The following is a 23,281-nucleotide window of genomic DNA, read 5'->3' as shown; positions in this document are numbered from 1 at the left end:
TTTAGATAATATTTCGATTTATTATTAAACGTGCCTACATGATACAAATCAGGGGACAACACAATCTCATTATCACTTTATGACGTAGTAAATATGTTTTCTCCTTTGCGTGTGATGAGATTCTAATAATTATACACCTTATCTATAGGAGATGAGATTAATTTAACGATGTTCATCAGATTCAGTACACAGACTATCACAAAGTTGATTGCTGGTTCGGGTTCGTACATGGGTGTTTCTAAAATGATCACAGCCGCGAGCTGAACGACATAAAAGTAACGCGTCCAAGAACATCTCTTTTTTTTTTCGACATTTTGCTATACACCTGATTCTTTACAATTCTTTAGCGACCTCGGGAATAATCGTCGTCAATAATCCGCGATACGCATGAAACGTGATTTGATGTTCGCCACGAATAATTTTCGCCCTCATCCCCTGATCTCACTCTGTTCTCGTTCACACATTTTTTGCTCGAGCATCGATTTTAATTTCACCACACGAAGATCGACACGTTGGAACTAGAAAGATCAATATTATCCTGCTCGATTGATGAAACTCGAGAAAGTGACACGCGTGTGGTATAAAAAAACAAACTTGTGAAATTCACAGAATGTCACCCTAAGCCTCTTTTAATCGAGGGTTTCTAGCGTATCATGTACAAAGTTGAATTTTTCACATCGTCGTTCTCCTCACCGAACAGAATCATATCGATCATTCTAATTCCATTGCGTCGGGATAAAAATATGGATACGCAGTTAACGCTTGTACACAATTTAGAATGCACCCGGTACGTAGCATCATTTATGAAGATCGAGTCGCTCAAAATGACCATGCAAATGACACCATTGTTTTTTTTTTCCTTTTCTTTACATCTTATTATACAAATACAACGAGACACCGTTAATATATATATATTTATATATATATATATATATTTTTTTTTCCTTATATTTTCTTCACATATTAAGAATATATTCCTAGGTACTCTGCGATGGCGTGCGACCGTCCGTAAAGCGATCCGCCGGTTCCCGCGGGGCGACGGCACGCGGACGCCGCGTGCTAAAACGAACGATAAATAATAAATCGAGCGAACGCGGAAATTCCACAGGTGAGGCGACATACTTTTCGAGGACTCACGCGCGCCGCTGACGCGCGAGACGACCTGCACGGATATTTACGCCTCGCACGTCATCGTCGTATCTCGATCTTGGTATATCACTCTCTAACTGCGCTATGTATATATATATAAATATATATATATATATGTATGTATATATATATATATTTATATAGAATGCGTTACAAATTCGTCGCACGCGCTTGTTTGCAGCCGCGCACGACGGAAACACCGAAGCACATGCAAAACAACTCAAAATTTAACACAACTGTGCGCGACTCCTCGCAGACTCCTCTCTCCTCTTTCTCTCTCTCTCTCTCACACACACGCATACATACACACACACACTCTCTCTCTCTCTCTCTCTCTCTCTCTCTCTCTCTCTCTCTCTCTCTCTCTTTCTCTCTCCCCCATAAATAGAATAAATTATTCCTCTTTATGTACAAATGGTACTTCCTTCAGGATGTTTGTGTTTACGTAGGCCCGCACTCTCACACCGCGCGTTTAGCGTTAAGCGTCAGTCGTATTAATAACACTCAGTCGTGCGGAGCTTTATTTCGCCGAGCTGAAATGTCGCTTCCACAATCCTAGCTACAAAATGCGGAGAAACTAACTGGTGATTTAGTGCCAATCGGAATTAGTGCGACGCGTATTAAATGTAGCCGTGTGGCTTTCAATCTTACTTATCGAGAGGAACCGCGAGATGAAAATCGGGGAAGCGTAGCGCTAAACGCGCGGCGGGTTTATTGCTCCTAAATATACATCTTGTCCGCTTCTAGTTTGTGCAGATCTTTTCACGGCGACCGTTTGACAGAACGGCGATGAGCTCGTGCTTTGCCTTTGTATCAAAATATATCAAAATCGCGAAGCCAGAACAACCAGCATCATCCCGAAATGCCGCTCGCGAGAGACTTCACTCTTCCTCGGGAAACATTACGCGATTTATCTCCGAGTGCATGACATTTTTTTTTTTTTTCTCTCTCTCGTACTTTCCAGCCGAGTGGAGAGTAACGTTGGTTGTTGCAGCCACGACGCACCGATATTATCCCACAATGAATATCCGCGGGATATACATTGGCATCTCTGTTTTTACGCGGAATATTTCAAAGACATGATCACCCAGCGGGATGTCCCGACGGGATCCCGCGGACTTCCTTTCGCCGTGGGATTACATCGATTTGCTGCACGCGTGGTGTAAAAGTAAATCGCGCGACCGATCAAACGTCCGTCAATATATTTAACGCCGCGATACATTCATCGCCGCTTTGGCCGAACACAAGAGCGCCGGACACGCGGTTTATTGCGCCGCAAAAAACGGGAACGTCTTAAACGCTTTAGCCTCGGTGATTATGCAATATGTAAAATAGAATTATTTGTTTGCTTATTCCGCGGAGAAACGCTTATACGTTACGTTATGACATGCGAAATGTACGGTCGTCGTCGGGGCGTCGCCATCCGTTTACGCGGGGTATCCCGTCGTTACGAGTCTCTCGTCGTATGGCACTGGGTAGCAGCGTTTTCCGTACTCGCCGAAGCACCTCGCCCTCGCGTAAATGCAACTCGTGCTTGGTACAAAAAATGAGGATTCTCTAGCCTTCGGTATCTTATGTGTGTTTGAAGAATGTGCGCGTGTGATCTCATGATGAGAGTTGTGCGCTTCGAGGATGAAACTTTTTTTTTTTTTTTTTTTTCTCTCTTTCTCAGTTTCCTGCTGCATGCACGCCGTCGTCAGTACCGTTTGGCGAACCTTGACGTTTTATTTCCCAATTACCCGAAGCGCACAACTCCGGTAGTCCGTGTCTTATATTTACGAAACTATTATCTTTTATAAACGAAGGCCACTCAATACAGAATCTACTGCAAATATTAAGAGTACTCGTAAAGAATAAATTCCTTGAACGTCCCGGCGAGTTAAATGACGTTCCCGGGCGAAGTCGTTAATTTTTTTTACTTTTTTTTTTTTTAATTATTTTATTAACTCCGTTATTTTAATTAATCGACGCGGCGCCCGAGCGTCGTTTGAATCGCGAGCGATCGCGAGGGAATCGACTCTCGATCGTGAACGTTTACGTGAACTTTGAGCGCATCACTGTAAAGACTGATTATCTGGACGTATTTCCGTCAATACGCGCATTACGGATTGTTTAAACGGACATTTCCCAAAACTATGTTCTTCGTTTTAACCCTTAAAGCTAATTGCTAACACTTAGGCCTCGTTAAGACAATTCGGCCTGCTGTTTTGAGATCGACGAAATGGGGAAATGAGTGTCCCGCTTGCGTTCTGCCTCCGCGCGGGAGACAATCGCACGAAGAATGGAATCATGATTCGCGATTTATGAAAAGGTGGCTCGAATAATTCAAGGGGACTCGCACAACTCAATTTACGCGTAAAAATGTATCGGTGCGAAACCAATCTCCGCTAATCATACGACTCGATAACAACGAAATGAATTATAAATTCATGCACAATTCAAGTTACCAACACTTATTATAAGTTACATCGCCAACAATATAATTATCTCAAAATAAAACTTATATACTTATATCCCGCACATCATTTGCGTAAATAAGCGAATTTGTAGCAGATAGGAATTTTGTACTATTGATTGAAATAGCGTTCACATGCTCTCAGTCTGTTAAAACGAAAGATCTCTTAAATTTTTCGGGTCCAAGCATCGTTAGCTGATCGCAGCGTCGCGTATTGTCGCATCACCACATTCAATGTATAGATTCATCACTACATTCAATGTATGTAGAAAGCGCCGGACAATTTTTTTTTTTATTCTATACAATTGCCATTGCGAAACATGTCATGCGTGCCAATCGATCATTGCATCAATCAATCAATGTCCAAAAACATGCAATATGGCAGTTTGACATTCAAACCGAAACGGTGAACCCTTTTTCTCATGAGAATCAATATTAGAGCTGCGATAGTGGCTAGATGGACAAATGAAAAAAACACCTTAACACATGTTTTCTTTTCAAATAGCACATGAACACAGAATCAACGACGTCTAACCCGCTGACTGCCATGCTTGCGCATGTATTTTCCGACTGTATTTACCGAGGCAAAGAAATGTGTAATCACTGTGTGCAAGAAACACCATCATCCATTTTAATTCTATTATCAATCGATCAAGCAATTCTGTAACAGAAGCAAAAGTTATATATGTACATTGCATAGAATGGCAGTGAACGCGTTAAAATATATATATATTTTAAAACTTTCAAGAGAGATCTTTGGTTCTGTAGCCGTACGCTACATCCATTTTAGCACAAACTCTCCATCCAGTTGCAAGATGGGAACAACAAAGTCTAGATAAGGTAAACATTCTACGCTACAGTCGATATATGGAGATCCTAAGATTCCACTTTTTTTTTTTTTATTATCGTGCATAACGTTAAATGGAACTAAGAATTCAAGTTCCCTTAAATGCGGGTTTCAAATACGGCCTTACAGCAATAGGATCGGCTGTGAACATCGGTTAAAATCGGAAATGTCCCGATCTGCAATCGTACTACATTCTAAGCAATTCCAAAAACAATGTGTACGGTGTTCACACACATTCTTAATGTCTCCTAATGGTTTCATTTTATATTATATTATTGTGTAATCTTTTTAGGTTTTGTCATTTCTTACGATGCTTAAATGTTACGTTGAGAAAATAATTTTTTTTCGTTTATATAACAAGCAAAATGTGTTTAACTTGTTTCTTCATAAATATTCAATTTTCCATAAGTCTTCTTTACGGCTCAATGGTTCCAGCAGAAACACTTAATTTGCACGTGTGTTTTATTTTATCTTTTTTTTTCTCCTTTTTAAGTTCGTCCTTTCTCTCATCCGCGCGAGTGAAGCGCATAATTCACCGCCTACTTTAGACAGAAACTATTCTTTTTCTTAACCACTGGGTCCAGAACCATTGTACATTAATTGTTACTTATTGTATTACGTCCAATGCTGAGCATGTTGCAACGCTAAGAGCATCCGTGGAGTATCATCAGCTAGAAAGCACAAAGAGTATTCTAATGTCTTCAGAACGTCTTATAGTACCTTGAAATGTTTCTAGCTTTGGTTTTGTTTTCAGTCAATTGCTCGACGTCGTGTGTACGAGAATCGTTCCCGATCATAGTCGACAACACTTTCCTCGAGTAACGTTCAGCCTCTATTTGTTCTCGGTTGTTGCTCTCACGTTATCAAGCGAGGACTGTGCAAACCTTCCACCTGAGTGTCAATTTGAGGACAATGCTGTGTATCAGGCGGTCCCCAATCGTGCAAATTTCCACTGTTAGCTAATCTGTGCGTGAGTCGATGTGCTATTGAGAAACCTCCGCTACCTTCCAATTGCGTTAGAACTATGATGACTTGTCTACAACCAAGAAAAAAGTAGTCGTGTAAAATTTAAACGTACTAGAACATAACATTAAATTAATTTTTATGCCTTATAATGTTGTATCATAACATTTGTTAGGTTAGAACTTTAGAATGTTTTAGATTAGAAACTTTAGAACATTTTCTTTATCGTGATGTATTGAAATCTTGTATTTTGAATAAATGATCTAGAATTCTAAAATATAAGATTATAATGCATCATAGTAAAATTATAGACCTATCAAATGGCATGATATAAGATTCTAAGGTATAAAAATGAATAAAATGTGTATTTTAACAAATATCTTACCTGTGAAGGGGAGGAACACTATCGGCAGTTCTGAGTTGTCCTCTCGTGGACACGACATTATAGCTCTCATGGCAGTCGCATTTTACGTGAATCCACTTGTTCACATGACGATTTTCGACCATCACCACTAAACCGGCCCACCCTTTAGTTAAATAATAGGCAGTCATACCTTCTCTGCCCTGTAAAATGTTTGTGTATTAATATAAATTTAAGAAATAATTTACGCATCATTCACTATAACACAATTGTTTACTTCATGTCGTTGCCCTTTAGCCAATGTTAGACTTATAATAGCATCGGCTAAGACAAATGCAGGTGGCGATATCTGCTCGACCAGAAGCCTCTTTGAACTATGAATAGCGAGAACATATTCCGGATAGCTGGACGTGTCCTCCATCCCGGTGTGCCAGTGATTGAAGGCCAGGCACACGACGATGTACAGATCTCTCTCCAACATCTTGTGACAGCCGACGAAACCCCGCACTTGTCGTTTGCTGTGCTCCACTAGCCTACCGACTTCCGGAGCGGCCGGAGATCTCGTGCGAAAAACTACCACGCACAAGTCCAGTTGAGAACGTTGCGATTTTTCCGAGTTTCTATAAAATTATGTATTTGTTAGTATATTTTTTTATGACACGCCCGTGAAATAGTTTAATCGTCTCACCTTTGCCCCTCTTGAAACAGCGTGAATTCCGTTTCGGTAGGCTCCAATACTGTCAGAAGGACGCACGACAAATGTCTGAGAGACGACAATGGAGGGAGAGTACCGCGCAATCTCACTTCGCTCCATCCAACTCTCGTCTTACAGATGTCGATGCAATCGAAGTACTTTAAAACATCATCAAAAGATATCCAAAAGACACCGTCCGAAGCACCATGCGGCATAAGCATCTCACGTAATTGTGGAGTCCATATAGGACTGTCGTCCGACCAGTCGCCCTTCCAACTGTAGTGACCCCAAGGATTGCGTAATCGCAACAACCGTATTCCCTGCGTAATAATCACTTTTTTTTTATCTTGGCATGTATACGTTATTTCAGAGATTGTTATTACAGATAATGACAAGAATCCAATTGAATAAATTGATAAATTAAGTTGTGACACCCACCTGTACATCACGAACATCGAGGACAGAATATGCATGCCTGAAATAATTGACAAAAAATGAATTATAGCAATTAGTAAATGAGGTAAAATTGATATATACAATGGAAATAATGAAAATTTTAATTCACCTCGGCCTTAAACCTTTGCGTTGATACTCCTCCTCGTCGACTTTCATATTACCACCTCCGCAGCTAGCACCCATTAAAAACATAGCCTGCCTCGAGGACAAGAGTTGTGCCCATATTAGGTCCCTGTCGAGTTCGTCTTCGCTTGGCAATGCTGAAGGTTGTAAAGGCACGCTCTCGCACGGGGCGCCAGTTAATGTCGCTAGACCTTCTATGGCACGGCCGGATACTAAGGCCTCGTAGCAACCATGTATCTTAGCAACTGCTTTCTCGATTAGCGGCACCCAAAGCTGTTTTCTTTTTGCCTTTAACGTAAGATGTACACATCACTAACAGTATCATTGTAAAAAAAAATGAAAATTATTTCTCAATCTATAATTAATCTGTAATTAATACCATGTTTTTGTGTGATGTATATGAATATGTACCTGAGAGTACACTAAGTGACCTCTTTTATCACAGGGTAATAGATCATCAACGAGCACCGTCGTCCATTTTCCGTCTTTACACAGTCTAACCTGGTAAGCACCTTCGGGGCATGTCTCTTTCATGACCAGAACTCTCCTCACGAGCTCGTCGCTCTCGGCCAGAACGGCCAGAGCGGACAGTAACCAACAGTTTCCTAAGACACCTTGCGAGATATCAGAAGGTAGGGGTGTCCTAAAGACAGCCCAAGGCAGTTTAGAATCGACACTTGAGTCCACGTTAATTTGGTGTGGTCTTCTCCATTGGACGACGTGATTATCTTTTGTATCCGCGGGGTTATAGTACAGGGATTTCGGAGCAGGCGGAAACGAATCATCGACGAACGGTTCATTTGTCTGCAAGATACAAACGCGATGAGTATATAATTATAATCATATCGCTGTAAATTTATTAATTTAAAATCAGTTTATAATATACTCTAAATTTATTTCACCTCCTTGCAATATCGCACAATGCGCTCCCACTTTTCTAACGCCTCTCTCTCTTCCAGTTGCCTGAGATTTTCCATCACCACGCTCTCTTGCCGTTGTATTCGAAGAGTACTGGTGCCCGACTCGAGAAGCCTCGATATCCCTCTCTCCCCCGACATTTGGGACATTGACTTCGAGCTTTGGCACATTTCACAAAGAGCAGTTGTACTCTTGTTCTCGTAAGTGCACAGCTTACATTGCCACTGGAAATATAAAGAAATGACCGGCGTTACAAATATTTGACAAGGAATTAAGGAATAACAAATCAAATAAAACAAATTAAAAACTAACGCAAGAGTGAGTCAAGCATTGTTAAGCTTATATTCATTTTTGAACATTCTATGAAAAATACTCACCTGAGCGTGCGAAGAATCTCTAGTTCTCGAGTGCCTCTTATCGCCCACTGACGAACCGTTTCTTCTTACAGAATTTCTATGTCTCGGGGTGACCGCTTTGGAATTTGTCGGGGTTGAACAGAGTCTCGGGCTCGGACTCCGCTGGCCCAGAGCTCTGTTGTCCTTCGGGACCTCCAGGAAATCTGCCAACGTCTTGCAAGCGTTGCAGTTTTGCGCCGAAAGCGGATTCCTCAGCGTGCACGACGGGCACACCCAGCTCTCGCCCTTCCGCAAAGTGGCGTCCTCCAGATGCATGATGCTCTTCAGCTTCGAACCGCAGCAGGCCTCGCATGTCGTTCTCGACGCGGCGTTCAAAAGGGTGCACTTTTTGCACGTCCACACCGGCGACGGCGGATCGATCTGATCGTCCAGATCGGACTCCGCCGTGGCCAGCGTGGCCGATTTCGGTGGTATGTATCTGACACTGTCTCTCGAAACCACGATCGGAGATTGTGCATGCGTCGGATAGCTACTCGGGTCCTTCGTGACGGTTATCAAGCTGGGTTGCGTCAACGACGGGGGCGATCTGGACGAGCCGCAGATGTCGCAACCGCCGGACCACAGCGGGTTGTACGCGTAAGAACACTTTCTGCAAGTCCACATACGCTTGAGCGGGCTCATGCTGGACACCCCCTGATCGAGGACCGGACTGGTCGCCTCGCTGTGCGCCTTCGTCGGCACCAGACCTAACTTACTGCTCTGTTTCTTTGGCAACGGCGGCGGTATGTCGGGATCCGTGATCCCTATGTAGGAATACTTTGGTCTCGTGTTGAAGCCAATGGAATGTGGCGGCACCGCGGGCGGTTCCTCGTCGTTCAAACTTCTACGGTTAACAGTTTTCTTCTGCGTAACGTTCGTGACCGAATCGGCGTCGGAAAAGGATCTTCTGTAAGATAGAGGCCCGGCGGACGATAGCGCGCGCGGCACCCAAGCCGGCACGCTGATAACCACTCCACTGCAGGGCGCAGGGCTTCTCGGAGCATCGCACGCTTCGCATTGCTCCAAATCAGGCGCATTGTCCAGCGTGCAATTGTCGCAGCTCCACAAGCCGTCATCCTGACGCGATTCTGGCACCACTAGACTCGTGGGTCTTTGAACTACGTGATCCGACAACTTTTGAACGACGGAACCGTTCGATAGGGAACGGCTGACTTTAGACTTAACTCGCTCGTACATCGAGGGACTGTGGCGCTTTGGAGAGCGTTGAGTATCGGTATTATCTGTGAACGGAAGCGTAGTGGACTCCATCGCTCCAATTGATGGCAAGATCCAGTCTTTGTGGCCCACTCTTCCTCTTTCGTTTCGACTTATGCTTGTCAACTGTGCCATGCCTGAAAATTGTTAAAATAATAACTCACAGTGCTCCGCAGATTATATTTTGTACTTTAAAGACTGACTGTGTTCTCACCTGTATCATTAATTTTATCATCATTACCGGAGCCACTCGTGCCAGCACCTCCATCTAGGACGTTGGCCAAAAGTCCAGAGGCGATTTTAAGACGATTTTCTTTGTGCAGATTAATCTTTTTACTCTTGCGTGCGCCAATCTGCCTCCCGTCGATTTGAGCTATCGAAGCACTGGCATCACAAGCTGCGCAAATCAATGAGCTGCAGTTATTGTCCAACAGACATCGAATACAAGTCCACTGTGTAACTAAAGAAGGTAAGGACGAAAAACGCTTCAGCGGTTTCTTTTCGGACGAGTTGCCACTCCACGAACCACGGTGTGAACTCTTCCTAACATCGGATGCAGACAGGTATCTTCCAAAACTACAAATTCACAGGAACACATATTACATAAGAATTGCTTCATAATTATACATTTAAACAAAATTATATATCATTTTCATCTTATCGATTGTAAAAATTAAATTATGAGAATGTCAGCTATAAGGTCAAATGTCGGAGTTTCTCACTGACAGGCAAAGCATAAACTCAAAAATTATATTACAAGAACACTGAGAAAGACTATAGTATATTAACATAAAAATAATAATTAATATTGCAGAAACCCAACACAACCATTACGAAAACATAATTCTAACAACATACAAAAAGTAGTACTGACTTAAATCGACTGATTAAAAGGAAAATGAATCAAGAATAAAAAAATCAAGACATTACATACCATAATCAAGAAGATACAGTAAAAACAATGTGTTAATTATAACAGAATTGCAAAAAACAGTTACAAGTATTATGTTAAGGAACAAAATTTAAAGTGGACATGGAATATAGGACTAAGAATATATATACATACTGAAGAGGGTCAAATCTGTTGATTGAAATGTTTGACCATACATACAAATAAAAATATATCAGTGTAAACATTCGACTCTACACTCTCACATAAATTTAATTTATCATCAATTAAAACAGAATTCTTATGATGCAAGAATAACAAAGTACTTTTAGAAACAATTCCAATATATTTGAAAATTAACAAAACAATCACCGTTTGTTAGCAAAAACAAAATATTATATCTTATTATCTTATAAATATGACATAATTAGAAAAAATATATAAGGCTTCACATATTCTATAAATAAAAGATATACAACGGTAGTTGTCAAGTATATAAAGATACAGTGTGAGGTGCATTCAAACAACTCTTATAAGCCTCTACGTAGAGTGACAAGATTATCTCATAATGTACACAAAACACACATGGAGTGCAGAACCAGGGAGAGGGGGAGGGAGGAAGGGGGGGAGGAGAAGAAGTGTTAAATGCGACTCTCACCTGCAAGCAACGGTGCGTCGGGATTCGCCGCGTTGAACGACGGGCAACGATGTTTCCGTTGGGTTACGCGCCAATCTGTCTGTCCTCGGCGGCGGTGTCGGCGGCGTTGACTCCCCGGAGGTGGATTCCTCGCGCGGACACTCACCGTCCTCGTGTCGCCACCTTGTCGTCAACCGTCGCTGGCTTCCCTCCGCGATCACGACCGCCGCTTCGCCTCCCTCCTGCCGCGCGCTGCCGCTACACTCCGCGTTGGTCGAGGCACGCACGGGCCTGCCGCGACTGGCCCTCTCGTCGCTCCTGAGCCGCGTCAACCCGCACCTGGCGCATCTCGCGTTCTCCGTCGGGTTTATCAGGGTGCACTCCGAGCAATGCCACTGCAGCACCGACGCGATCGAGCCCATTCTCCACGCGTAGTCATGGCTCCCCCGCTGCGCCGCGCTATATTCACCACTGGTCGCGACACGGACACGACGGCGTCAACGGCGCCGGCACACCGGACTGGCACCAGCACGTACGCGACAATAGCGGCGGCGGCGGCGACGTCGGTCCCCGACTTCGACCTCGGCTCGCGTTGACCCGTGAGAACTCCCACACGCCAAGTCTCTCCTTTCCTCCTGTCACCCCGTCACTGCTGCAACCGGGATAGGACGCCGCGACGCGACGCGACGACGCGGCCGCCGACGGGCGGCGATTAACGACGGCGATCAGCGGTGCCGCGGTACGCGTCCTCCACGTCGTCGTCGTCGCGAGGATGTCGCCGTCGTCGGTTGCGACAGGAGCCCGCCGTTCTTTGTCATATGTTCCGCGACGGCCATCTTTCCTGTCGGATCCCCTCTTCTACGAGCAACCCTCTTGCCACAAGCGACCTCGCAGGAACGGCGTGAGGTTGACACTACCCTGCGCCCATCGACCATTTTCTGAAATTAACATTATTCAATTTTAATATTTTTCAGTAGATTCTATACGAGACTCTATTAATGATTTTCTTTTTCATTTCCATTTATAAAGTTTTAGTGTTCTTTAAATCATTTCTTATTTAAATGTATAATGTTTTATAAAAATAGTTATTACTGGCATTTGATATAAGAAATTTGTCTACAATTAGCTTCTTTGATCCATCAATTTGCAATTTATTTTTTATTAATTATTTTTTTATAATCTTTAATTATATATTAACATTAATTATCAAGAAACTTTAAATAGATAGATAAAAAGAAATAAACAATTGTAATAATAGTAAGTTATAATAAGTAATCGTTATTTTAATAATATTTCCTTGGTTTATGCAAATAGTTCTGTCTGTAAATATTTTCGTGAATGATTATATATTCATTATGAATTTTCAGAGCATACATTACTGGATATTTTAATTACCACGCGGACTGGCGACATCTGTCAAAAGAAGTCTGAAAGATGCACATACAGAATTATAGCAAGCGAGCTGAGGATACCAACAAGTCCCTGTGGCGCAGAGGATAGCGCGTTGGACTTCTAATCCAAAGGTCGTGGGTTCGATCCCCACCAGGGATGGCACGAGCGGTAATTTAAACCGCTTTTTTTTTTTGCACGCGTATATTATTTGCACTGAAAAAGTATTAAAACAATTAATTGCAAAAACAACATTGAAATAATATAATAACTTTTGTAACTTTGATAAATTCCACAACTCGTTTAACATACATCGATTATGATCACTTATGAATTGTGGCTACTTATTTCAGTGTGCAAATTTTAAATTTCGTAAGTTTTATATACATGCCGGCGTATAAATAATTTTAAACACTATTATGCGGACAAAAAGTAAAACTAGAGATCAGCTTATCTATCAACTTATTATAAAACAAAAGGTATTTCCTTCCAATAAACTTTAATAAAAAATTAACTGACGTCATAAGTAACGCACTACGTCAGCAGCATTATTTTAGGAAGATTATGTGCAGTTTTACTTTGCGTAAATTTATTGAAAGAGCTGCGCATCTCGTGTGTGTAACACCTATAAATATGTTACATTCATAAAACTTTTGAATTAAAATCTACTCTGCATCAAACATGAATTAAGTTAGATACATTGATAGTCTTGCTTTCTGAGAATACCAAAATATCTCGATAATTTTAAGAAAAATGTATTTTAAGAAATAAATTGCTGAAAGAATTTGCAAATGAAGATGTTGACGAAAATCTTAGCATATGTCGCTTTTAATCATCCGTAAATACTCGGTAGATCATTAAGGGATGACACACGAAACTTTCCGCGTCTTCTGGACCTGCCAGATTTGTTTCTCCGGAGAGCTCACGTGCCATCCCCTTTTGGTCACCCAAGCAGCACCCTGTCGGTTTATTTACGGAAACGCCCCTTCTTTGCTTCTTACTTAGAAGCGTCTTACTTTGAATGCACGCCGACTCGTAACACTGTTTTAGTTTTGTTTGATTTCTTGAAGCGAAAATATAATTTTGGAGCCTGAGCATAAGAGACAGAGAGCAAGATAAATGGACTTTAACTGGAAAGAGATGTGCGCTACATCATATTTTTAGAATTGATATTTTTTATCTTGATAAATAAATTTGGAATAATATCTTTTATATCTTTGTCCTCTTTCTCTCTGCAGCTTGAATTGAAAATTATTCATATAGTTATATGAGAAATGATATATAAATAAAAATTTCCTTCAAAATTTATTATTTGAATAAAATATAATAATAGCGTCAAGCTAAATTAATTTACAATTGCTGAAAGTAAAATGTTACGTATTACTTTACAAAATCTTTTCTACATAATAAAAATGTGCAAATGCGCACCGAGCAACGTTATAATTGTACCTCAAACAACGTATTTGCGTCTCTATTTCAAGATTCACCGGAAATAGTGTTTTCATTATTGCAACAAACGAACTTTGCCAAGTCCTAAATTTTCCGTTCTATAATACCAATGTTCCCACTGTCGTTCACCAAGGAACGATGTGCAAACTTTCCGTTTTGCCATTATTCACCTACTATCAGCGTGACGGGCGCGTGACTGGCCAAGCGACGACAGCGTAGTCCTAATTTTTCATCTCGTCGTGAGATGATTTCTCGGACTTTCAAATTGCGACGAGGACACAATCGGCCTCGCCGCGTTCCCGCGCCCGTCACGCTCTTTGGAATGGAGCCAGTACAATTTACCACCAGACAGCTAGTCGCCGAGTACACGATTCCACTTCGTAATCATAGAACAGCTTCATAAATAAATGTATTGTTTCTCCTCTCTCATTTGCAACGGCGGACCGAAGCTCTTAATTAGTAGCGATTACTATACACGTGATAGCTTACGTTCTGAAACGTCCTTTCGCTGTTCTTCCATATCATTGTATAATTCATAATTTATTATCAGTTGCGAAGATACGTCTCTAGTTATACTAAAGCTCTAGTAAAAATTTGCATCTTTTCTTTGTCATAGTATGATATTAAATGCAAATTATTTATTTAAATATAAATTTTCTCGTACCTTTTATGCTGTATGATTATAATGTCGTCCTCATTTTATTCTTAACGCTTTAAATATACAAATAAAGCATTTTTTTATACGTTAAAATTTTATACGCTTAGAATCGCATTCTAATAAAATGTGTTGTTTCTAAATCTATTATACATTAACATTATTAACGGCGGCGATTGTAACAAAGCCCCCTGCTGCTTGGAAAATTCTTAAATCTGACAATTGACACCGCTTTGTCCATTTACCCTGAGTTATTTAACCGTTTAACATTGAGAGGGTCTCATAATCAGACTTATAAATGGAAAATTTTCCGTGAAGCGATATCATGAATAAATTGCTTGGCATCTGCATTACTTTTGTTTCGCGCATGGCAACTGCAGAGTGCGCACAATTAGTCTTCAACATAAATAACATTTTATATCTTCAATACATTTCTATATTTTTTATAATTGTTTGTATTATAAAATAGAGAAAACAGATATCAGTAAAATATACTCTTAAATGCTGGTTGTTTAATTTAAAATCGAATTTTAGAAATTTCTATATCGTACTTTATTCTAATCAAGTTTCCGACGAATTATTATGAAAGAAAGAAACTTCGATGAAAAAATTATATTCATCGCAAGAGGCTGCAACCCTGCTATATTACGTCATTTATTTTCTATAACGTTAACTGATGCATGTCTAATAACGGTTAACTCTATGACGTAGCTCCTTCACGCGTCGAAAGATTTTTCTTCGCTTCACTTTGAGGTAAACAGCTCGCTGCGAAGAAAATGCTTAATGTCGCGATTATTTATAAAAAACTTTCTTTTAAAATCGATAATGTAAATATACGAGAAAGCATCTCTTGTCATTCTTATATGTCAAGCTCATACTTCATTAACTTTTTCTGGTCAGTATATTTAGAGTATGAAAGAAATATATTGTATAATATATATATAATATACATAATAATTGATAACAGTAAAATATATATGTATAACTATAAATTTTCTAAGTAACTGATGGGAAAATAAAATAGGATTTTTGATATTTTATATTACATAGAGAATCTCAATTTTCCGAAAATTTTTGTAAAAAGTTATTGCTTGTGTAGGAAACATCAAAGAATATATGTTTTACCGTGCCTTTACGTCATCTTGTTTTTACGAGACGTTTTGATGCCGACATCTGCGGTCAATATTTACTGTTATCTTACTGCGTGCAACGCAAAAGCATCTTATCAACGCGACAACTTTCGACCTCCTAAGCAGACTGCAGAATGGATAAAAACACGGATTGTGTCGTTACGATAGGTTATCGGATTGGCCCCCGCAGTTTTCGCGAGCTATGATTATACGTAAATCAATATTACGTATCAACGGTCAATGGCATTGAATCCGGTTGGCGACTGCTATAAATTTATTTTCATTGTGACTATTTTTACGAATCGACGGTGCAGAGGAAGATTCCTTAAACACTTAATCATCGTATTATCTATATCCGGATTTGCAAAATAATGTTTTACGTATTTTTAACTTCAGAACTGATAATTTTTGACGTAATAATTCCTTTTTTGCATATGGTATGTAGAATATTCTAATAATAAGAACCACAGCTCCTTTTAAAGTCGAATACTTTGCGATAAGTAGACCGCGTTTTGTCGCGCAAATGTAATTATTTGCATAATGATAACGCGTTTTGCTCGCCGGTAAATTATGATGAATCAGTACGACACTCGCGACAAGGCGACCGCGCGCGCGCTACGTATATACATGTAAACTTTTATCAGTAAAACCGCGACAGAACGCATTTCCCCTTGCCAGCGGAAATTTTGTGTGGCTTGGGAAACCTCCACAGATAAATTTAATAAAAGAGATTTCCATCGTCTCGAAATATTCTATTGAAACATACTGTTCATTAATACAATATTTAAAGTTATAACTTTACATAAATGTATTTAATATATATAAAATTAAATAAAAACTATAATAATTTTGATAATATTAATATTTCTTACTAGCATATTATATTTGATTTATAATTGTGTTTATATAAGTAATGTTATGAAAATTTTCATTTATATAATGCAATGAGTGTATAAACAATAAGTTTGTCTAGCCATGCATTGATTCTCAATAAATATTTTTCCAATTCCCGGAAATAACTTTCTAAAATGCTCGAGTTTCAGTCTATTATATTGTAGACGCAATGTTCTACATTTATCGCGGCCAACTCTTCCGATTCTAATTGTAACAATTCCCATGGCATAATTGTCAAGATTTCGATGTGTTCTACATAGACGTATTTCTGCCACTAGCATATTATAACATTATAATGCAAATGTTCCATGTCAATAGGCACGTTTTGAACATGAATAATCTTCGTATGCAGCGCACAATTGTTGCTACTACGTGATAATTCTGTAATTCAGTTCGTGTACCTCTCGAGAGAGATAAATAGATAAGCTATCAATTATTAATGAGCGCGCATTTGGGCAGCGCCAACGGTATATCGTTCGGGATTATTTTTTAGCAAAATGTGTGCTTGAATTTTTAGTTAAAATGTACTGTAAGCAGAGATACACTTCTAAAGGTGAGACTTTTGTAATTATATATGTTCCAAATTACATATCTAGAAATTTAAAATATACAATTATTTAATTAATATAACTTTGCCAAATCGAATAATAGAAATAAATAGGAATAAAAAGAATAAGTGTTAATTTTTATTTGTTTTTATAAATAATTTAAAAAAATGTCTACATGATTCAATTCGATAAGTTATGTTTATAAATTATTATGTATGAAAAATATATGAATAATTTTTTATTCGCGTAAGAATAATATTAATTTTTATTTTTAGTTCCGCAACGTGACTTAATGTATTATTGCGCACTGACTCAACTTACGCTCATCATGATCACACTATTTGCATGTTCGTATTTTGAATATATTAAGCAGGGATCGATGCAAATTACAATCGAAGCGTATGAGTCATCTTTCGGTTTACTTCGTCGTTACATTAAGAATGCAGACTTCTTTATGTTGTCACGTGTGACTAAAGTTGTCTGCCTGCAAGGCATTCCTTTTACTGAACAGTTTAATGGAAGCATATCAACCGCTCGACAGGTATTAAGTAATCAAGAACCTGTTTTCCGGAAGGCGTAACAATATCAGAGCTGCGGTGCTCACGTGACTCGGCGAGAAATTGAAAAACACTCAAGTCTACGGCGATAACGTGCATTTCGTCATTGAACTCGCGATAGTCTCGTTCCAATTGTAGTGCGATTACAATGCATCGTTCACTTTGTTCTTCTTTCAAACGAGACCTCGAGATATAATTTTGATGATCTCTACATAGTAGAAGTGCAATAATTAAGTAAAAAAATAATTTTAAAGAATATGTATTTATTTTATTATTTAGAAAAAGTATTTTTTCATATTTATTCTATCGAAAATTAAAGTCGCATTTTTTTTTTACAATTTACCGTTCTGTTTATTGTTCACTAACAATCATGGATATACTTAGAAACCGAAATGCCCACGTCGCACGATTAGATATACACATGTGTACAATTATTACTCATTGCACGTCACGTGTATCGAACATGTTCGCAGCATGCACGCGGATTTTATGTAACTTCCGGAGGTCTCTCGTGCACATCGGTGAATTTTTATCACGCACCTCTGCAGAATTTTTTTTTTGTTGCAACAGAGAGACGACTTTCGCAAGAGTAACGAGAGATTAAAGCAAATGAAAAAGGCTTTGACAAAAGGCTTGATACGAAATTGCCGTAAGACGAGAATATCTTGTGTTCAGCATCCTGTTTATTCTCATCTTTCATTGTGTTTCACCATAATATAGTGTGACGCGTCCGCTTTAAAACTGGAATAGACGGCACCTATGGCAGCCATAAAATCTTATTTCAGCGTCGGAGCTAGCTGCGCTTCGTGAGCTCATCTTTCAGTTGCATCCCGCATCGTACTTATGCGTCATAGCGTTCCACGTTAGCGAGAGCGGCGTCGAAAGCGCAGTCAGATTCACTTTCTAGCGCGGAGTTATTCAAAGATCTCTCAGCCGAAATTGTGAGCCATCTCACACGATCGCGTTACCGCTCCTCCGCCCGTGCTTTATCGCAGAATTTTGCAAAGCGCTAATTCACATACGTCACTTTAACACGCTTATATATTTTTAGGCGTATGTGCGAAATATTACAAGTCTAGCGTGAAGTTCGCATTAGGCATGGCAAGGTTGCCCCCGTTGCAAAAATGTAGAACTTGCCTTTCGCTCGGCCCATTCTATTCGCTATTTACACGAATACTCCTGTCACCTGTGCGCGGTGATAGTTCGTTCGAATGCAAGGTGTGCGTAGCAAATGCACAACTGTTTTAAAATATTATAGACAAATAATTAGGTGTTGAAAATAATTACTTTTTTACATCTATAGTTATAATTATTGGATGTATCATTATCCAATTTTGAATTTTAATTTGCATTATTTTTATTGAAAGAAAATGTGATCATCTAAACTATTCCTTTGAGATAATAAAATAGCAATTTCGGAAATGCTGCATTCTTTTGTAAAATGGTATGTCAAAATGTGAACTCATACAAGAGAAGAATATGATTTCTATCCTTTTAATTGCTCATTTGTTAGCTCGGAGCGATAATCTGCTGCGCGACTTAGCAGGTTATTGCCTCTTAAATTATACATTTGGGGGGGAACATGTGTGCGTCTAACATGTGGGATTCTACAATAAATAAGCAATAAACCGATGCGAACCAATGTGTGATTAAAATGTCAATTACAGTAGCGTCGTGATGAGCAAGCATTTACGATTCCCAAATTACATTGCTTAGCACTCGAGTGGGCGGATTATCGAGCGATGATACAAGGCATTTCCTTACGACGTGTAAATATATAAGGTAGCTGATTGCTAGATCGAGTGGAAAGGTGAATGCAAAGGTCAGCTTGAGCGATGCCTCATCTTGTTGTCGAACGCAGTTTCCTACGACATGAATGAAATTTGTGAAAGACAAAAATAACTGCAGCTAGCAGCAAACAATGAATTCTATCCCATAATTGGAATGCAAAGGACAATTTTCTCCCATTTCCGGACAGAAATTGTTCGAGACAGTTATTATTTCTCATTTTATAGATATATAATTAAAAATCTGAAATATTGGAAATACGAAATAGAGATTCATGGATCTCACAATATAAATTATTATAGTCTGAAGAATTTGACGAGAAAGAACCGATGAGACGAATGAACTGAAATGAATGAACGAAATGAGAGAACAATATTTCTCGCTTACGCATCAATCATCTGATTCTACCGATTATATAGCCAAATACACATACATGCACACATGACGCACATTAACTTGTGTTAAATGTTCAACAAAATTTATAATTTCGCGAATGTCTTATTCTAAGCACATGCAATTATCGCGCAAGTCACGTTTATCGCACTAGAACTCGGGACTTCCAATGCAAATACGATGCCGAAAAATAGTTACCTAAACAATTTGCTCTGTTTGCATGAATCTATTCGTAATTCGTTTCGACAACGCCGCATAAAATGTTTGCAACTGTTTTAAAAGCCATTAACGACATATAAATTGAAACAAATTATATTGAAAATCAAATTTTTTTTCGAGTTTATTTTTTATAATTTTTTATAATTATTAAAATTTGCGCATTTATCTATTCTTTCTATTTTTTTATATTGTATTTAATTTTAGATAATATTATTTTATTCTTACACTTATTTTATTTAGCATTAAGCTAGAATTAAGAATTAAAAAATTGCGTATATATGTATAAATATATATTTAATGCAAAATAGAGTCCTAAATAAATCTGTGCTTCTACACAGTTTTTGTGGTAGTTTGTACTACTTAGCTGTACAATAGAAGGTTCTACTACTCGTCTAAGTGTTAATAGCCGTGCAGCCAACGATGTAGTCTCACAATCCTGACTCACCGGGTTCAAAACCATCTCCCTTTCTTTTTAAGGAGAGAAGAAGTCTGCAAGTCTCAAAGTGTTATCCATGTATGTCTCTATTCCATACATGGGCGTCAACTGGGACTGATATGAACGATTCGCATCGAACCAAATTCCAAAAGCCAGTATTCTTCGCCCTTTCACGGCACGAGTATTGGAGAAATTGGTTATAATCTTTTTTTTCCTTTGAAATATAGTAAAAATGATATATTTTGATCACACGATGACATTTAAAAATTGAATTAATTATGGCTTTAATATTAAATATTAAATTAAATTGTTAATTAAACTCCGAGAGTCAGGATTGTGAGACTAAATCGTTGGCTGTGCCGGCTCTAACACTTAGAAGAACACTTAGTAGAACCTTTTATTCTACAGCTAGATATATGCTACGAACTACCATAAAGACATGTGGAAGCACAGATTTATTTAGAACTTTATATTTTGCACTAAATATATATTTATATATACGCGATTTTTCCATTCTTAATTCTAGCTTGATGCAAAATAAGTCCAAAGTGTTTGTCAACTATATTTTGTTAATTACATTATTTGATATATAATTTTAAACTTCCGCAAAATCATTCGAAATTTACGCAATACGTACTTAATGTATGTTTTTCAGTGATCTACATCTTTGAAATTTAACAATTATTCCATAAAACTTTTCAAATATAAGATAAAACAATAATTTATTAGATTTACTAAAATCAATACTTTCAATAAACATCTATTTTAATATAAAATAACAAATTGACGGTATCTATAGGTAGAACTATCTTTAGGTAAGCTGCAAATCCTATTGAAAGCAGATTTAATCTATTTTTAGTGTTTCAAGCATATCTTGAAGTGAAGTGAAATTGCATAAAAATTACTGACGTCACGTATAAATGTTTCAAAGTGATTCCGGCAATGCGCAGAACAAATTGCGTCGCAGCAATTTTCCTTTCCGAGTTCCCTTGAACGAAACACGTTCGAGGTGTCGCCTACGTACTCCATTAATTCGATAATCGATCGTCGTCATACGTCACGGTCATTACCGAGGCGACCGCGCAGCTAAAACTTGATTATCAAGGGGCAAGCTCCGTTCTAAAGATAGAGGAGAGCAAGGCGCAGTATTAAGATGCAAAAAGAACATTCCTAGTACTTGTATGTCGAGATATAATCACGTAAAAGGTGTTCCCTTTTTGCGAGATTGAAAGTTCCTCCACGAATAAGCAAATGATATCTCGTTAACTTGACACTAAAATATCATTGCCGTAGGTTTTGCGATACTCGGCGCTTTCTATTAGTTTTACTCGTGTGGTTTGAAGGATATAAAAACGATAATGATAACAGTTGGAAAAATAAAAAAATATGTGAAATAAATCTTGTGTAAGAAAACATCAATCGCCAGTGGAAATCATCATTTCGTGCAAACAAAACCTTGACACACATATTTGTTTTCATTCCGGTGGAATAATATTTATGTATTCTTGTAAGAGCATTACGAACATATGCTTCTTATTGAAATAAGACATCGATGATAGCATCCCTGATGGTGACGATTTGGCACGAGAAAAACCTTTGATCGACGTCATCACTCTGCTTCTTCGAGCAGCAGTGAAAGTCTGACGTGAAGCGAGACGATAATAGCTACAACGGGATTAAAGCGGCCTATGAGCCCGCGTATAATTACGTACCAACAATCGAAAACGTACTTAAAAATTCTACGTGGTGCACTACAGGCGAATAGCTAGTTTATTGCAACTGCACGATCGTCTAATTAAGAATAATTGAGCAGTTGCGTGTAATAACAGCGGAAGTTAGGAGTGCTACAGGAAGATATTTTCAAAAGTTAAGAAAACATAGATAAACCGAGAGAAAACTTTAAATGTAAATGGATAATTTATACGGATAATCATAATATTTATATATACAATATAGCAAATATAATAATTATATAAATAAACATCAGTCTTACAAATGTTCTTTTCTAAAAGAGATTTTTTCTTTAAAGTTGAAATATAAATTAAAATTTTTAATTTAGGCCGTGCAAAATATTATTCGACTCATGTATTTGACATTCGTGTTTTATGTAGCTGGTGTTAATCATTTTGTTGACTTGTTCTAAGTGTTCTAATGAATGTCATGCTGACATGAATGTATATACTGCAATGATCATACAGTCAGAATTGTATCGCATTATTTATTAAATAATTGAATATATAATAATCCTTTTTTTTTAGAAAAATAAAAATTTTAATTCGTAAAAATATAAAAATGTAAATGTTGTTCAATGTGATTTATAAATTTATTTTATTTAAATTATTTTACTTCAATGCTTTTAATTGTGACACGTGTTGTAAAATTATGTTGCATTTCGCTGGCTTTGTATCGTCACGTTACGTATCTCTCGCTTTCGCTTAACTGAGATGTAGACAGTCGCTCGCTTTCCGGTTCATATAATGTAGTAAGAATTCACGATTGTTACATGACGGACATACTACATTAAGGACGATTGTAATCGCACATTGTAACGCAACACCGTGATCACGTGTGAACAACGACCACGAGCTTGGTGAATGACAGTATGGCGCGTACGCACGTCAGTAGACTGTTATTTCGTATAATGCACTCGAGGTTCATGCCACGTGCCTGATTAGCGAGCGCTCGTGATAATGGACTGAATCATTAAACCATGGATTCAAT

The 23,281-nt window shown here is 38.6% G+C and overlaps 1 protein-coding gene and 1 non-coding gene across 3 annotated transcripts; one reads left to right on the top strand and one right to left on the bottom strand.

Moving 5' to 3' along the window:
- Positions 1–11,524, bottom strand: LOC105670780 (calpain-D-like). 2 transcript variants are annotated; one of them, XR_010888851.1, is made up of 12 exons: positions 11,124–11,524; positions 9,791–10,152; positions 8,344–9,713; positions 7,951–8,190; positions 7,460–7,852; positions 7,035–7,336; positions 6,908–6,944; positions 6,464–6,789; positions 6,053–6,395; positions 5,800–5,978; positions 4,185–5,487; positions 1–4,057 (listed from the first exon to the last, which is right to left on the bottom strand). XR_010888851.1 is itself a non-coding variant. In XM_012364499.2 (11 exons), the coding sequence occupies exons 1-11, from the start codon at positions 11,522–11,524 to the stop codon at positions 5,307–5,309; spliced, it is 4,134 nt and encodes a 1,377-aa protein (XP_012219922.2). In that variant the 3' UTR covers positions 1–5,306. The 2 variants fall into 2 exon arrangements, 1 of the variants encoding a protein (XP_012219922.2); XM_012364499.2 differs by having other exon boundaries at positions 1–5,487.
- Positions 11,525–12,580: 1,056 nt separating this feature from the next.
- On the top strand, positions 12,581–12,653 carry TRNAR-UCU (transfer RNA arginine (anticodon UCU)). The gene has a single exon. It is a non-coding gene; the product is annotated as a tRNA-Arg (tRNA).
- The last annotated feature ends 10,628 nt before the right edge of the window (positions 12,654–23,281 follow it).

Source organism: Linepithema humile, chromosome 2 (genome assembly GCF_040581485.1).
Source record: "Linepithema humile isolate Giens D197 chromosome 2, Lhum_UNIL_v1.0, whole genome shotgun sequence".
NCBI lineage: Eukaryota > Metazoa > Arthropoda > Insecta > Hymenoptera > Formicidae > Linepithema > Linepithema humile.
Note: the sequence above shows the minus strand (reverse complement) of the source record. Positions and strands in the feature narration are given on the sequence as shown.